Source organism: Heloderma suspectum, chromosome 2, assembly GCF_057233095.1.
Source record: "Heloderma suspectum isolate Gila_16-S chromosome 2, 16-S_ref, whole genome shotgun sequence".
Lineage (NCBI taxonomy): Eukaryota > Metazoa > Chordata > Lepidosauria > Squamata > Helodermatidae > Heloderma > Heloderma suspectum.
Genome location: NC_139459.1, coordinates 158,104,699 through 158,121,969, shown reverse-complemented (window position 1 = coordinate 158,121,969; position 17,271 = coordinate 158,104,699). Strand labels below are relative to the sequence as shown.

At 40.6% G+C, this 17,271-nt stretch overlaps 1 protein-coding gene across 13 annotated transcripts in view; it reads right to left on the bottom strand.

The window, feature by feature from the left end:
- POLQ (DNA polymerase theta) overlaps positions 1–17,271 on the bottom strand; it is a 196,084-nt gene that overhangs the window by 26,266 nt on the left and 152,547 nt on the right. For all 13 annotated transcript variants that reach the window (XR_014787899.1, XR_014787900.1, XR_014787901.1 and 10 more), the window contains 2 exons: positions 14,879–15,063; positions 907–1,018 (listed from right to left, as the gene is read on the bottom strand). Coding sequence is in view for 8 of the 13 variants with exons in the window: in XM_084835354.1 (XP_084691480.1) it covers positions 907–1,018; positions 14,879–15,063 (297 nt within the window). In the remaining 5 variants the exon portion in view is untranslated. The remainder of the gene's footprint in view (positions 1–906; positions 1,019–14,878; positions 15,064–17,271) is intronic.

Below are 17,271 nucleotides of genomic sequence, written 5' to 3'. Positions count from 1 at the left end.
TTCCCTTTCTGTATTTCAAAATGTTTAATCAACCTGCTTAGTGTGAATTACCAGTACAAGTGACCTTGTAATACAGGGGTGCACAACCCACAGACTAAGGCTGTCGGTAGTGATACCGGCTGGGGTTGCTGGGAGGGGGTTGTTATCCATAGCAGTCAGTATTGCTGCTTCTGTGCCGCTGATGGCAATGCTGAACCACCAATTATCAGTCAGGGTGCTGGGGAAGGGGATGGTGGTTTTAGCCTCTCCCTCTCTCAGCAGCTCCAGAACAGCCTCTTGCACAGGATTGCTGGGATGGGAGTGAAGTTAAAACTACCTCTCCACCCCAGAGATTGTGTGTGCGCACATGTGTGCAGCATCAAATGTGGCCCTCAGGGCTCAAAAGTTTGTGCGCTCCTGTGGTAATGGATGTCCCTCAAATTCACGTAATATATTTTGGTTGGGATGCTTAGTTGCAGGGGGAAGAGATCAAGGATCACCTACCTTCTGAAGTTTTAACAACCTGTGATATAGATCTGTAAAGATTCCTTTATTTTAAATACCTAGTTTTTAAAGTTGCCTCAGTCAATATCCACAGCAGTTGGTGTATGACTTGCAGGGACTGAAAAGATGGTATAATGACCCTGGACCTCTGTTAAGTCACATGGTTGTTTACTTATGTGTTTACTTTACAAAACACGTGGTTGTTTTGGATAATACACAAGTATAGACTTAAAGAATTCCAAGTTCTCACAACCCCTAAAGAATTTATTTTAAAAGCTTTTGCTTAGTGTTTTGACTGTTCTTTTGAAACACAAATTGCAAAGATACATACAGGAGCTTTGCTCAACTGACAATACACTTGGTAAAGCAAAATCAACCAGTTATGCAAAGAAGCCATGACCATCAGGTACTAGTAATCTTTACCTGGGTATCTTGATTTGAAGGATTTAATGTAGTATGAAGCATCTGTTTCCTCAACACCCATCTGTTCTCCTAAGGATTTAGCTCCTATTCCATAGATAATTCCATAGCAAATCTAGCAAAACAATGAAATTCTAATTTATTAGAGTATAGCCAGTAAAGATTCAAGCATGAGAAAGCCAGTTGCTTACCTACAGCTGCTGTTTATATATTAGAATATTTATATTTCACTTTTTGTTCCTGATTGTTGTGTGGTCATCTGAGATGTCACACATATGGCAGACATATCTGCGCAAAGAGAGCCTCAGAACATTTGATAGTTTTAGCCAGGGAACTGGCACTTAACCCTGCCCTCCCTGCCAGTTGATACATATGTGCATGCCTCAGGGAGGCACAGCAAGTGCCTTCCAGCTCAGTTCCTTCTCAATGGCCGCTTGTAACTGAAATCAGTGGAGGAGGATGGATTATGAGATTGCACCCTGCAAATGTCAGTTCCCAGCTGTCCTGTGGAGAAGAAGTGAAAAAGACCAAAAACTAGATACCACTTTAGGTGGAATATAATTTTCACCTGGAGGTCCATTTTGTCCTGCTGGGATGCCAGGTCACGTCTCAATGGACAGAGTTTTGTGGCCCACTATTCAGAGGGATGACAACTACAACAGCCATTTAAAAATAATAGAAGATGTAATTTGCAGGTTCAGGAGAGTGGTGTACAGTATGTGCTCCATGTTGGCACTGGAGCTCAGTCTCAGTTATATACATTCCATAAACCCCATAAGAATTATTTAGCTAAGTAATGGAAACACAGCATGAAAATTGAAAGTGGAAAGTGCTGCTGAATGAACTCTTGAAAGAAGACAGAGCAAGGCCAGTGTGCTGTAGAGAGATAGGTATTCTAGGGTAAATGGTACTGAACAAGAAACGGTGTCCCCACCCCTAGAGGCAACAAAGCAAGTGAAGCTTGTCCATTTATATGCACAGGATTTTTTAACAGCCAGCATGGGGGAGCACATGGGAGAGCCTAGCCCATGAAGCACCTCAGCCCCAGTGACAAAGTGACAGGCAAGTTTAGCAAAAGGGCAAGGAAGAGAGCTGGGTCTGAGAAATTTATCTTCCCATACTAATAAATAAAAGTGTTATCAAGCACTTTGCTGGGAAGAGAAGTCTGTTTACAGAAAGCTGTGCCTGAGAACCAAACACTTCTAGCCTATGCTGAAAATGCTTGCTAGTGTTATGCTGCCTCATGGGTAACATGTATGGTATAAAACCCATTTAGCCCAATAGCTCGTGGTTCAGAGAAGCTGTCTGATCCAACCATTAGGTACGCCTGTGTGCTGTAAGTTACCCAATAAAGTCTCCTTGTAAGTAACCCCCCCCGCCCCGCTGGAATCCCAAAACACAAGTGGGGCTAGAGCGCCTCACCCACTATCAAACCTTGCTGTTAGAAGCCATGAAAGCAGGTATGAAGAAGTCAGTTAATATGACCAAAGTGTCTAAAGTGCTGCAAAGTGCCACCGAGGCCCCAGAGCGTACTTAGAGCGTCTTTTAGATGCCTATCGCCAATATACACCCCCCCGACCCAGAGGCCCAAGAAGACGTGGACGAAGAAATAGAAGAAGACCCAGCAGAGGCAAAGGCACAGTGTGCCCAGTGTGGACAAAATAGACATTAGTGGCATGAATGCCCAAATAAAATAAATCAAATACAAAAGAGAAAACCAAAAGAGCCAGAACGGGCGAAAGAGAAGACAGCTTGAGAGGGGCCGTGACATTGACTTCATGATTGACACTAGAGTGGCATCAAGAGCAAGCAAACGTTAGCCTTAAACAAGAAGTCCAAACACTAGGCAAAGTTCTTCAAGCCCAGCGTCGCTTTGTCTTAGAAAATAAGCCATTCCCATCACAGAAGTTCATCCTTTCCAACCAAGAGATAAAGTATGAGTTAAAGAGGAAAAATAACCCTTTAACTCCCAGATGGAGAGGACTGAAAACTGTCATACTTTCCACCCCCGCAGCTATGAAAGTAGCTGGAGTTAAACCCTGGATACACTGGACAGGAGTCAAGACAGCGAGAGGGGGGGAGTGGACTGTAGCTGAAAATCCTTTAAAAATCATTCTGAAAAAGCAGTAAGAAGACTCAGGCTAGACCTTACTGTGGGCACACCTAGAGACTGTCCACCCTGCGTATGGTCAGACCTGCAACTGGAGAATTGAAGAAGGGGACTAGACCCTACTGCAGCTTGCCAGGTGAATAGCTGCCCAGCGTACAGTCAGATCCCAAAGAAGATCAAACATGCGTGTTGTAGTGTTAGTAATGTTGCATTGTGTTTCCTTAATAAGGTGCAAAAAGGGGGGTCTGCCCCTAGAGAGGGAAATCTGTCCCAGCAATTTGCTGATAATTACTGGCTTCATCTGGCTAACATCACGAGAGTAAAACATTTTTGTTTGCCAAGAGATATACCTGCAAACAGGTTTTTTTATCTTTTTCTCCCCATCATTTAATTTGACTAATAATAGTAATGCTGTAGATGTTCAAATCAATTATCTGCATGCATAATATAGTGGCTGACATAACAATGAGACAAAACAATTGGCTAAATTAGTTAACCCCTTGGCTTCCAGATCTTAGCTAGCTTAAGGCATTGTTCATCCTAATTCTACCAGTGTTGTTCATAGAGATACTGTTATGCCTTTGCATTCCTTGTCTTATGCGCTGTTTAACCAATCTGTTTTATGTCTTGGCTAGTAAAACCGCCGCCCTCTACGCTCTAATAGCTCAACAAGCTATTAAGTAAGAGGGTTGCTATAAGAGTCCTGTGTTATGCTTCACAAACCAGAATGTCTGCTTATGTAATGAAATGCTATAATTGTAATGAAATTATGCATTTAAGGGGGGAATGTAGCAGCCATATCAGGGGTCAGACTAAGTAGCCTCATGCAGTCTCATGCTTCATGTTCTTGCTGAGCTCTTTCTCCCTTGAATATATTGTTGTAAGCTGACGAGACACAGGAATTCCTCATCTTGTCAAAGGTCATACAATTGTATATCTTGTTCTCTGCTGTTCTCTCCTTATCAAGGCTACCCTATGGGAGGGAAAGGAGGAACCGTTTCCTATGTGTCACAATATCTATAAAAACAATGTGCTAATGTAAATCGGGGCTTCTGGCTCTTTGGAAATGATTCCAGCCTTAAGCCCGCGCGTTAAATAAAGAATCTCTTTTTCCTTCACTCCGTGGTCTCTCTGACTCTGGGTTCTGCAACAGTAAAGCCTCATCAGACAGCCACTTGGCTTTCTTGCATTTCTTTTTCTTTGGGATGGATTGAGTTGCTGCCTCCTGAACAATGTTACGGACCTCCGTCCATAGTTCCTCAGGCACTCTGTCTGTCAGGTCTAATCCCTGATACCTATTCCTCACCTCACTGTATATTCATAAGGGATATGATTTAGGTCATACCTGAATGGTTTAGTGATTTTCCCTATGTTCTTCAATTTAAGCCGAAATTTTGCAACAAGAAGCTCATGATCTGAGCCACAGTCAGCTCCAGGTCTTGTTTTGACTGACTGTATAGAGCTTCTCCATCTTTGGCTGCAAAGGACATAAACAATCTGATTTCGATATTGACCATCTGGTGAAGTCCATGTGTAGAGTCGCCTCTTGTGCTGTTGGAAAAGAGTGTTTGCTATGATCAGCTTGTTCTCTTGGCAAAACTCTATTAGCTTTTGTCCTGCTTCATTTTGTACACCAAGGCCATGCCTGCCTGTTATCCCGGTGATTTCTGGACTTCCTACTTTAGCAGTCCAATCCCCTATGATGAAGAGGACATCTTTTTTTGGTGTTAGTTCTAGAAGGTGTTGTAGGTCTTCATAGAACTGATCAACCTCAGCTTCTTCGGCATCAGTGGTTGGGGCATAGACTTGAATTACTGTGATGTTGAATGGTTTGCCTTGGATTCATCCTGAGATCATTCTATCGTTTTTGAGATTGTACCCCAGTACTGCTTTTCCCACCCTTTTGTTGACTATGAGTGCTACTCCATTTCGTCTAAGGGATTCTTGCCCACAATAGTAGATATAATGGTCACCTGAATTAAATTCGCCCATGCTTGTCCATTTTAGTTCGCTGATTCCCAAGATGTCGATGTTCAATCTTGCCATCTCATGTTTGACCACCTCCAGCTTACCTTGATTCACTGATCTGACATTCCAGGTTCCTAAACAATATTGTTCTTTACAGCATCGGATTTTCTTTTCACCACCAGGTACATCCACAGCTGAGTGTCCTTTCGGCTTTGGCCCAGCCGCTTCACTCTTTCTGGCGCTACTTGGAAATACCCTCTGCTCTTCCCCAGTAGTATATTGGACACCTTCCGACCTGAGGGGCTCATCTTCCAGCGTCATATCTTTTAGCCTTGTGATACGTTCCATGGGGTTTTCTCGGCAAGAATACTGGAGTGGGTTGCCATTTCCTTCTCCAGTGGACCACATTTTGTCAGAACTCTCTGCCATGACCTGTCCATCTTGGGTGGCCCTGCACGGCATAACTTATGGCTTCACTGAGTTACGCAAGCCCCTTCACCACAACAAGGCAGTGATCCATGAAGGGGCCCCAACATTGTGACCCCCCTCAAAACATCACCCCTCCTATCAGGCTTTTAAAAACTCTCCACTGGTGCCGATGGAGGCTTTAAAAAGTGTGTGTGTGAATGGGGTCTGTGCATTCATATTGCAGGGCCACATGCCAGCAGTGGATGGCCCTGCCCACTTTTGGATATGGTAGATCCCCACCTCTGGAATGCTTTCCCAAGGGAAGCTTGCCTGGCACCCACACTGCTATGTTTTTAGCACCAGTCTAAGACTTTCCTGTTCTCCCAGTCTTGAAGTATTTTTTTTATATGTCTGTATTAAAATAATAATTTTATTATTTTTCCCTGTGATGTGGTTTTACCTCTTATGTCTGATATTATATTTTGTGCTTTTCATTAGTTTCATATTGTTGATTGTTCTTTTGGGATTTTATTTGTATCACTATTATCATGTTTTAAATTGTAAAAACTCCCAGCCACTCCACGACGCATCTGTCATAACCATGAAGGACAGGTGGGAAGAGGAGAAACTCACTCTGAAAGAAGATTGTGCTTGCTATAGGAGGGACATCTGATCTAATGCTTAGAAGCAGAGATGGATTCATCTGGATTTCACCTTGAAGTGGAAAATACAGGTGAACCAGTTGCTTCATGAACAGTCAGGCAAACAGTGTGACAGCTATGATTGCAGCCATGAGGCTGAGGAGACATTAAACACAGTCTGCTAACTGTGTGGTTCCAAGCAAAGCCTGGCAGCCCAGTAATTGTTAATGGTTTATAGGAAGGTAGCCTAAGCCTCAGATCCCGTTGAGATGGTTTCAATACAGTAAATATCCTGTAAAAGGGACAGGGGAGACTTTTTTAGACTGATGCAAAGACCCAGATTGCACTGATCTGAGTTGACCTGGAGGTGACAGGTGAGCGTTTGCTGGGGCACAAGGAGCCAGTCCATGTAAGAGTGGACAGTGATCCTTCAGACAGAAAGATGGGCTATCACTACAGCCATATACTTTGTAAACACCCCTGTAGCAAAACCGAAATGAAGGATGCAAAACAGAAAAAGCTGGGATCTGAGAACAAAGACAATGATTGGCCTGGACACATATATGAAAATAAGTGTGCTTGAGATCTATAGTAGCAAACCAGCTACCTGGATGAAGGAGGAGGACAATGTTGGGCAAGGTCACCATATGGAATTTTTGGGGAACAATATAACTGTTTGTATAACCCTTAATCCAACACTGGACTGAGACCTCCATCCCGAGAAGAATCTAGTGAATGTTTCCCATGGGGGAATGTGTTCTATGGCATCCATACAGAAGAGGTGAAGGTGTGCACAAAGCGAAGAGAGCCAAATTCCTTTGAGGCCATAGACACAAATGTGCTGACAGGGCCCCCAAATGGACACAAGCTGAAGACAACTAAAAATGCTAAGAAGAAGGGTAGAAGTGAATGAGAGAAGAAAAAGGTAGAATAAAGGACAAATAAGAAAAAAAAGGTTAAGAATTCAGCTCGATCCCTACAAAAATGCTAGACACATGGAGATTGCTCCAAATGATGCTATGGCTGTGGTGATCAGAATTGAGTAGCAACAGCAGAAGCCATGCACTTTGAGCATGTGGGCTGGCAGTGGGAAAGACCTACTGCAAAAATCTCAGCTCTAGAAATGTTGGAATGAAGCTCCGCACATGTGCAGAATCCCATATGTGTGATTTACAGAAAACACAAAAGAAGAATTTAGGTTGTTAGGCAGGTGGCATTGCCTTTATTACAGTCAGAGTAATAAAGTAATTTCTTTCTCTGAAATGCTCCATGTTCTCTGTGCAGGGGCAGCTGGGTAGATGAAGCTGAGAAGTATCAATGCATGGATGAGATGGTGTTATAGAGAAGAGGAAGAGTCTGGATTTTTTAGGCATTGTGGAATGTTTGGGGACAAGCTGGAACCCCATCTCTACAAAAGATGGGGTTCCACTTGAAGCAGAATATGCTTATGCATAATCTCAAAAAGGCAGCTTTTAAACTGATGGAGCAGCTTTTTAACTGATCCCTGATGGAAACCTGTCAGCTTTTAAACTGATCCCTGAGAGAAAGCCAACAGAAGCTGGGGAGTGTCCAGTTCGGGAAGAATCGTCCCTAGGCGATGAGAGTGATTGTCTAAATGGGGATGGGATAGAAATAGTTCACGAGCATACAGTAGAACATGATAGCCAGTCAAAGAGGCCAAATGGGAAAATGCAAACAAAAGAGACATCTGGACAGGGACACCATGTTTCTGGGTTACTGCTAGAAGCCTCTGATCCCAATGGTTGGGGTCAGAGTGCTTGGTTTTAAAAGAGATCATAGATAAAATTAGCACAATGGAAACCGGCTGGAATGGAGATAAGAACTGGACACATTTCTGGACACAAACTCTATAGGAAGGACAGGGAAGGGTGTGCTGGGGGTGAGGTGGCCAACTACATCAAAGGGAGCATAGTGTCAAACAAACTAGAAACCTCAAAAAGACTGGATGAAAATAACAGGCCCCAAAAGTAATTTCATACTAGGCACATGCTATAATCGAACTCAGGGTTGGACTCGATGGTCTTATAGGCCCCTTCCAATCCTACTATTCTATGACTGATTCTATGATTCCCCTGGCCAAAATGCTCAGTGTGATCTTCAGATGGAGAATGAAATCAGGGAGGCATCCAAAGGAGAACAGGTTGTAGGAAGAACATCAAGGAAAATGATGATCACTTTCAAAAAAAGGAAAAAAGCTTCTGGAAGACTGGAAATGTCAAAAAATAATTTCAGCTAAGTGTCCAGGGATCTGGATCACTAACAACATAAAAGCTGGTTTCTGAAGAACTCATACAGGTTTTTTAACTCACACATTGCTGTCTTTAATTTCATGTTATTGGGGGGCTGGGGGGGGGCTTTTGTTAAAAGGTTGGATGCTGCTATCAAGCACCTGGCTAGTTCCCATGAGGGACTACTTGTAGAAAGAAGTCACATGGAGATGGAGAAGTTTAAAATTTATCTGGTTATAGGTTATGAGTTTACTGCTTAGACATCAGTTCAGCCCATTGGTTCTAGGTAATTGCAAGAAGGCAGTGACCACAGGGGAGACAACAAAAAATAGGATGTATGCTTCTGTGAAATGACTGTAATAAAGGCAATGCCTTTCAGTGTAAAAAGGCTAGGAATGTAGCAGCCATATCGGGGGTCAGACTAAGTAGCCTCATGCAGTCTCATGCTTCATGTTTTTACTGAGCTCTTTCTCCCTTGAATATATTGTTGTAAGCTGACGAGACACAGGAATTCCTTATCTTGTTAAAGGTCATACAATTGTATATCTTGTTCTCTGCTGTTCTCTTCTGTTCTCTACTTATCATGGCTACCCTATAACCCAGTTCTTGTATTATAAACAATGGTGCTAGGAGAAGAAATGTTGAGGACTGCAACCTCATATGGGAGGGAGAGGAGGAGCCGTTTCCTATGTGTCACAATATCTATAAAAACAATGTGCTAATGTAAATTGGGGCTTCTGGCTCTTTGGAAATGATTCCAGCCTTAAGCCCGCGCGTTAAATAAAGAATCTCTTTTTCCTTCACTCTGAAGGAAAAAGGTCTCTCTGACTCTGGGTTCTGCAACAGGGTCAATTACCAAAAGGTGTAGAGTTCAAAGGGTAATTGTGCAAAATAAACCGTGTGTGTGTGTGTGTATTACACTATAAGAAACCCATCATAAAAAAGAGTTTGACAAATTATTGTACTTTCCAGGAATGGAGGAGGTATTTTCAGCCAAGAGTTCCTCTAGTTCAAGAGGAGCTGCAATAATGCTACACAGAAACTTGGACTTTAAAAAACTGGACGTGAAGAAAGATATTAGGGGAAGGTATAAATTTATCAGGGGTCTGCTAGGGATGGAAAAGTTAACACTAGGAGCAATTTACTGTCCCAATGTGGATGAGGCTAATTTTTTGTACAGCACCTTGACACTATTAGATAAATTTAAGTTTGAGATGGGGGCAAGAATAATAGGGGACGACTTCAGTTTGATTGCTGACCCCATCCTGGACACTTCAGGAAAATAAACAGAGGCAGGACACAAATGGGGACAAGTATAAAACTCATGATTCTCTTAAACATTCTTAAAAACTTGAATTAGGTAGATGTATGGAGATGCAAACATCCGGAAGAGAAAGATTCTTAATTTTATTCCACAAGGCATAATCATAATAGCCATTCAAGAATAGATTATATTTTATTTTCAAATAACTCTAGATTGATTTTAGAGGTGGCCAATATGGATCATGCCTGGTAACAGCATTTTTTCACCTGGGTCCGAAACAGCACTGGAGATTGCAACCCATTCTCCTGTATAACACCTATTAGTGAATTAAATTATATTAAGAAATTATACTCCCCCAAATTACAACATATGTTAATGGAAATTAAAAAACTAGGGGCCCTACATAAGAGTATGAGTGATGAAGTCAGTAAAATTACCTTACTTAGGAAATGAAATTAATTGAAGAAGTATCAAGGTAACAAATTATCTCCAACATACAAAACAAAAGCTTAATGAATTTGGCAGTAGAAATACTAAATTATTAGCTAACAGACTGAAACAGAAAGTCACCCGAAATTCCATAAACACTATAAAAAAATCAACATAGGAAAAGGATTTTTGATTCAAAACACTGAAATTTAGAGACTGAAATTTAGACCAAATCGACGAAGTTAGCAAGGAATTCTGCTCAAGCAAAATTAGGAAAAATAACTACAGACCACCAAATCCATTTGAATCAGGACATAACAGAAGAAGAGGTATGAAAAGCCCTCAAAAACATCAAAGCACAAAAAACTCCAGGGACAGATGAACTTTGGGGTGCTTTCTATAAAATTTATGCTGATCATTTAGTTCCACATATGGTAAAACTATTTAATACTATAATGAATAAGGGTGCAGTCCCTCAATCCTGGCAAATGTCCAGCACCATAGTAATACAGAAACCTGGTAAGGGCCCTGAATTAGCAGACTCATGCCATCCAATCACATTATTTAATCACGACTTTGTGAACTGCCCAGAGAGCTTCGGCTGTTGGATGGTGCAGAAATGAAATAAAATAATATTCACTAGAGTTCTTGCTGAAAGGCTTCATGACATAGCTCCATATTATATAGTCTCAGATCAATTTGGTTTTATTAGAAGATGCAATATTGCAGATCCAGTTCGGAGATTATTAAATATAATTTTTCAATGTAAGAACAAAAGCACTATATCATAACATCACTAGTTGCTGCTGCCTTCAATATGTTGGAATGGTTTTATTTTCTAATTAAGCAAGAAAATATTACCGGGGGGTGGGGTGGGGTGGGGGGATTATTAACTGCTTAATATTATACTCCCCAAATCATGCAGTGGGCTCCCTGCCAATCCAAATCACCATCGGCACCAACCAAGCATGCCCATGATCACCTTTATTGTGTGTCCTTTCAGTTAAACCCCTTGCTACCTTGATCCAAAATTCCTCAATGATAGAAGGTGACAGAGTTAATTCACAAATAATCAAAATTAACACATTTGCAGATGATTTAGTTTTGAAGTTGGCTAAAGCAATGGTCAGTTTAGAAAAGGCAATGCAGTTGGTGAAGGAATATGGAAGGACAGCAGGGATGCAGGTCAACTATAGAAGTCAAATAGTCTATGCATGAATATGGATATTGCCCAACATGCAGCCTTAGAGGAAAGTTTAGGGATTCCTACTGGTATTTCAGAGCTAAGGTATTTGGAAGTTGCCATCCCTACAGATATGTCCAAATTGATACAATTAAATTACAACCTAGTTATCAAATATATTAAGCAAAAATTAAAACAGTGGTCCAAATTAAATATAAGGTGGATGGAAAACAGATACTAAATTAAATTGTTACGTAAGCTGGCCTTCCTTTTTCAATCATTACCAGTTGCCATACATGAGCAGAAATTAAATTAATGGCAAAATTTATTTCTGAATTTCATTTTCAACAATAAAAAGGCTAGATTCAAAACTAATGTCCTATATACAGATGGCAAGAGAGGGGGGTTGGGTATCCCCAGTCTATCTAGATACCAGGATGTATATCAGTTAAAGCAATTAATACATATAAGCCATGATGACCAAACAAAACCTTGGATTAATATGGAGGTTTTTGGTGAACAGACATAATTAGTACAGGGTCTGCCATTTCAAAATGAAACCTCCACATCAGCACTGGTAGTACTGGTAGTAGTGAACCCTTTGTGAGCCCTAGTGGTAGTAGTGAACCCTTTGTGAGCCCTAGTGGTAGTAGTGAACCCTTTGTGAGCCCTAGTGGTAGTAGTGAACCCTTTGTGAGCCCTAGTGGTAGTAGTGAACCCTTTCTTACAAAACACAATTCAAACATGGCAGAAATGGAGTAAGAAATTAACGCCTTCTCCTTCGCCTATGGTTCCCTTCTTGTGTCATCTTCATCTTAGTTGTTGGGAAAAGGTGGGATTATATGGGCTAAATGATTTGTTTGTAGGTTTACAACCTAAATCAGGAGCTCAGCTCAAGGAATAATTAAAAGAAATGGTGGTGTCATGGTACAACATACATCAAATTCTCTACTTCTCGTCTAATATGATGGTGTGCACACAGGTGGTCCACCCACTTAATGAATTTGAAAAATTAACATCCACTGCGACTTCTGAACTAAAAGGTTTGGCCTCCAATTTCTATAAACTATTAAATTCATTTAGCATAGGTCAAACTGAAGAAGCTAACATAGCATGGGAAATGGCCTTAAATACTACTATTAGTATACAGCAACAGCTGTCATTATGCAATAAAGCACCTATGAAGTAAATTTTTTATAGGGTGAGGGAAAATGTTCTAAAGATGAGACATAGGTGATATGTCACATGACTGAAATTAAGCTATAACAACCATGCCTTGAACCCTTATTGTTGGTGGTGTGATGAATCTAAAGGACTCTAAAGGAACAGCTCTAATAGTGCCCAATAATAGTCTTCACAAACATGTAGGTAGAAAGCCAGACTATAAAGCACATGGTCTTCAATGTCTATATACTAATGTCTAGAGTATGGGAAAAAAAACTAAACGAATTTGAACTCTTAATACAGGAGGGAAATTATGTGGTGGGCTCTCCCACACTGGAGGCATTCAAGATGAAGCTGGACAGCCATCTGTCAGGGTTGCTTTGACTTAGATTCCTGCATTGCGCAGGGGGTTGGACTTGATGGTCTTATAGGCCCCTTCCAACCCTACCATTCTATGATTCTAAGCTCATTGCATTTTTTGTTTCTGGCTTTGCTGCACAAGATGTAAGGCCTGTATCTGAATTTCACAAAGGGAGTCTGAGGAACTGAGGGAAATAGTGGTGACAAGAGATGAAGTTCTAGACTAAGGGTGGGCAACTTGTGACTCTCCAGATGTTTTGCGAAAACAGAAGAGAAAATATTCTCAGGTGCCTGAAAAAACATTTATTAAGCTCAATGAGTTTCAGAAAGTACTTTCCTTCCTCAGGGGCTGTAATTCAAACATCATTGCAAAACATTATTAATGGCTTTAAACACTCCTACAATCTGTAAACATGCCTAAAAATAAGACATAGCCATTAAATTTGTGTTTTTGTTTTGGATTATATTAAATAAAAGTTCTAATTTATTGCCTTTTCCTACTGATATGTGAAAACACACCCACATGTTGAAATAAAAAAGCTTCCTTTTACACACACATCTAAGGTGAAGCTAATCCAGTAGACTCCCTTGGCTGATCAAACAAACCATTCCATTAACACCAAACCTTTATGGCCTTATTAGTACATTCCTCTACAGAAACATTTTCTCCATGTATTTCTGTCTTCTTAACTCACTCACATATCTTCCTCTAAATATGTCGCAAAGAGTCCTTCCAATGCTTCTTAAAAATCCTCAAAAAGCATGGAGAACTCACCCTGATATTATAATCCTGAATTGGAATACCATTTTGTTACAAGCGAGATTTCTTGTTGCATTATCTCCTCTTCTCATGAGTGAGTTCTTTCTAAACTTACAGTAATGGTAAATATTTTAGATTCTCGTTCAGACCCTTTGGAACAAGACTGTCCAGAATCCAGAACATCTCTATTCCAAGAAGAATTTTAGCATTTGGTTCATGTAATTTTTCAATCACCCAGAAAGTTAATTCTTTGACAGGATGTGTTTTTTTGTTTGTTAAATGGTTTACTAGGAGAGCACCAGATCTTTTGTTGTGTATATTACTAAAGTCTTCACTCATCTGTTTCTTGAGTGGTCTCTGGGTCTAGCCAACGTATATCTTGTCACACATGCATCTGATTATGTATACCACATGTGCACTACTATAAGTGGGAAAATGTTGAATATTATAAATCCTATTATCTACTGTATTAATGAAAGTATGGCATTTTTGGTATATTTACAATATATGCAGCGTCCACATGGTTGAGAAGTCAGTCTGAAGTGGTATGCTGGCAGATAACAGGGAGCTGGGGCAAGGCAAGTGGATAAGAAAGCTGGCAAGATGGGAGGGAAGCTGAGAGGAAGAGGTATCTGGGTAAAACTAAAGTGTGCACAAAAAAGATTCAATTCAACCTGTTGTCCAGGTAAATACCCAAACTGCAAGAATTTATAGCTAGACCAATGCACAAGAAAGATCCGATTCAATCTGTTGCCCAGGTAAAAACCCAGTCTGCAAGCATTTTTAGGTAGACCAGGGGGAACCAACGGGTTGCCCATGTACTACCTTCCAGTTTAGTTAGTGTTAGACTAAACTGACAATAATCCAGAGTCCTTGAATACAGAGATACTAGACAGATGCAGTGCAATTCACATCACATTTGCTTGAATTTGCAATCAGCATCTACCCCTCCTAAACAGCTAGTGTAGCCTAGGAAGCTTTTCTTAAAACTAATGCTCTTGTCTCAGGATCCAAATCTGGCCTCAGTTCCAATTACATTTTTAGTAGGCCTACTCCATTTTTATTTACTTACTTACTACATTTATATATAGCCAACAGTCAAGATTGCTTGCATTTTATAATAATACCATCTAAGGGATGTGATACCAAAGGAAAAAGCGAGGCTAGCTTTTGGATACTGAGAGTAGAGAAAAACCAATGGAAATGATACTGTGCTCTCTAGGTGCAAATCAAGAAAGGATAGTGAAACAGTGGACAAAAAGAACAGGGCTTGACCAGTTTTTTAGACAATCATCCAAGTTACTTTGAACAGAAAGATGTATTGAGTTTTCTGTTTTTTACTTCCTGCAGATAACAGAGAATTCACACTAACTTATCAAAAGTCACTTTCATTCAGCTATGTTCAATATCCCAGGAAGGCTACATGTTTTCAAGACTACCTGCTTGGCTTGTTGCCTTAAATCATCCTCAACTGCTTCAGGATCAATCATCTTCCACTCAGCTGCAATGCTTCTGAACACATCAGCACCATCATTCAAGGCCCGGAGAAGCCGATCATCACAACTCAAATGAGCAAGGATTCTCAACTCAAGCTGGGAGTAATCAGCAGCCAAGATCAAGCCATCTACAGACAACAAAACAAAAATAATTTCTAAAGTACATATTTCCCTTAAGTAGTAAAATAAGTTTCTTTTAATTATTGTTCATCCAAATGATCCACATAAAAGTGTGTATGTGTGTGTATGAATGAAAGATAGATAGATAGCCTAACAACAGCTGCCATGTTAGAGAGAGAGAGAGAGAGAGAGAGAGAGAGAGAGAGAGGAGTAAAGCAGCACAAGAGCAAAGCAACAAGGAGGCTTTGGATCCATTGTGGATGCAGTCAGTCTTAGGGCTTCTTCACATGGAGCTTTTATCCTGCTATTGAGATTGCTCGCTCACGGACGTTTGCGGGTCCTTTTCATGACATCATCAACCTCCAGGGCACATCCGGAGGTATTTCCTGTTTATTCTATCTCAAAAAGATCCAGAAATAATGGACTATTTATTTAAGTTGGGTTATTATGCCAGTAAAACAGCCACTAAATGGTGCTGTTTCATTGAGTTCTATGGAACCTTGAAAATTAAAAATTTCCCTCTCAGCAATGGCATGATCGCTGTCAGGGAGCCTGCTGTAAACGTGGAAAGGCTCCACAACAGAATGACTAAGGGTTTTTTTCTTTAATGTCAAGGCAGCCTTAAGGTAAAATATATAAGGAAGATAGAAAGACTAACAACAGAGTTTTCAAAAAATATATTTAAGCTCAATGTTTCGGCTTCCACCTTCATCAGTAGCTATGCTGTTAAATGGATATCAGGAGTGGAAGTCTGGATATCAGGAGTGGAAGTCTGGAATGCCTGGAGATGAAAGTTCCTTAGGAGAAAAAACACAGCTATGAGTGGTAGAATGCTTACGACTTGTCCTCCAGATTAAGGACATTGGGTCTAAGAGTTCCCAGCCTATAGATCCAGAAATTTTCCCTTTTGTCAAGCATCTCATTGTCTTTTGTTTGTTCTATTGGAAACAACTATAAATATGAGACTATGTGAAGGTGAGGTAAAATGTCTTTCAACAGGCTGCTCCAGTTTTTTGGTAAGATCCACAGATTAGTGGTTACGGAAACTTGTTCTTAGTCCGTTGTAGTTTTCCCTACATATTGCATACGACATCCATTTTTTTACATTCAATTAAATAAACCACATTAGTAGAAGTGCATGATAATGATTGCATAATGCAATAAGTTCTGTTAGTAACTGTGCTCCTGAAAGAAGTGGTTTCTTGGAGGTAATTGCAGGTAATGCACTACATTGATTTACAATGGTATGATCCTGGGTTCCAAATATCTGGATATTACTGATGCTCCTTAACTTCCAATCATGCCATCCAAACCAACTAAAGAAGAACATTATATATAGTTTGGCTCTTAGGATAAAGTGCATTTGTTATAACAACGAAAATTTCTCAGGAAGATGAGAACTTAAGGAACATCTCCAACAATGCAAATACCCTAGTCACATCATTGACTACAACATCAATCGAGCATCAGTAACATCCAGGGATACCCTTCTTTGTGATGCAAAGACTAACCTCTTCAAAACAAAACCACATTCCATTTGTTGTGGACTACCACCCTGCTGTCCCTAATTACCACAAGATAATTAAAGATAGTTACTCTATTATATCCTATTGTGCTCGTTTAATGGAAGCCATTAATTTTCCACCATGGATCGCATTCAGAAAAGCACCCAATCTGCGTAAATTGTTAGTTAAAGCTGCACTTAAAGAAGATATTTGCAACCCAGGATCACTGTAAATCATAGTGTTGAATCAAAGGCCCAGTTCAGTGACAACAGAAAACCATGGCTTCATGCACTCCACCCTCCCCTCCTCTTTTGTGGCTGGGAGGAGGCTATTTTTACGTAAAAGAGTTCCTGTGATGTCCAAACTGTCACTTGTTTAAACTATGCTGAGTAAAAACAAAGCAAGATCAAACCATGTTTCAGATTTTATTTCATTTTTATACCACCCAATAGCCGAAGCACTCTTGGTGGTTCACAAAATTAAAACCAAAAGGCTCAAGATAAAACAATATAAAATATGAAAGCATTAAAACCACAATATAACAGTTGTTGTTTGTTGTTTATTCGGTCAGTCGCTTCCGACTCTTCGTGACTTCATGGACCAGCCCACGCCAGAGCTTCCTGTCGGCCATCGCCACCCCCAGCTCCCCCAAGGTCGAGTCCGTCACCTCCAGAATATCACCCATCCATCTTGCCCTTGGTCGGCCCATCT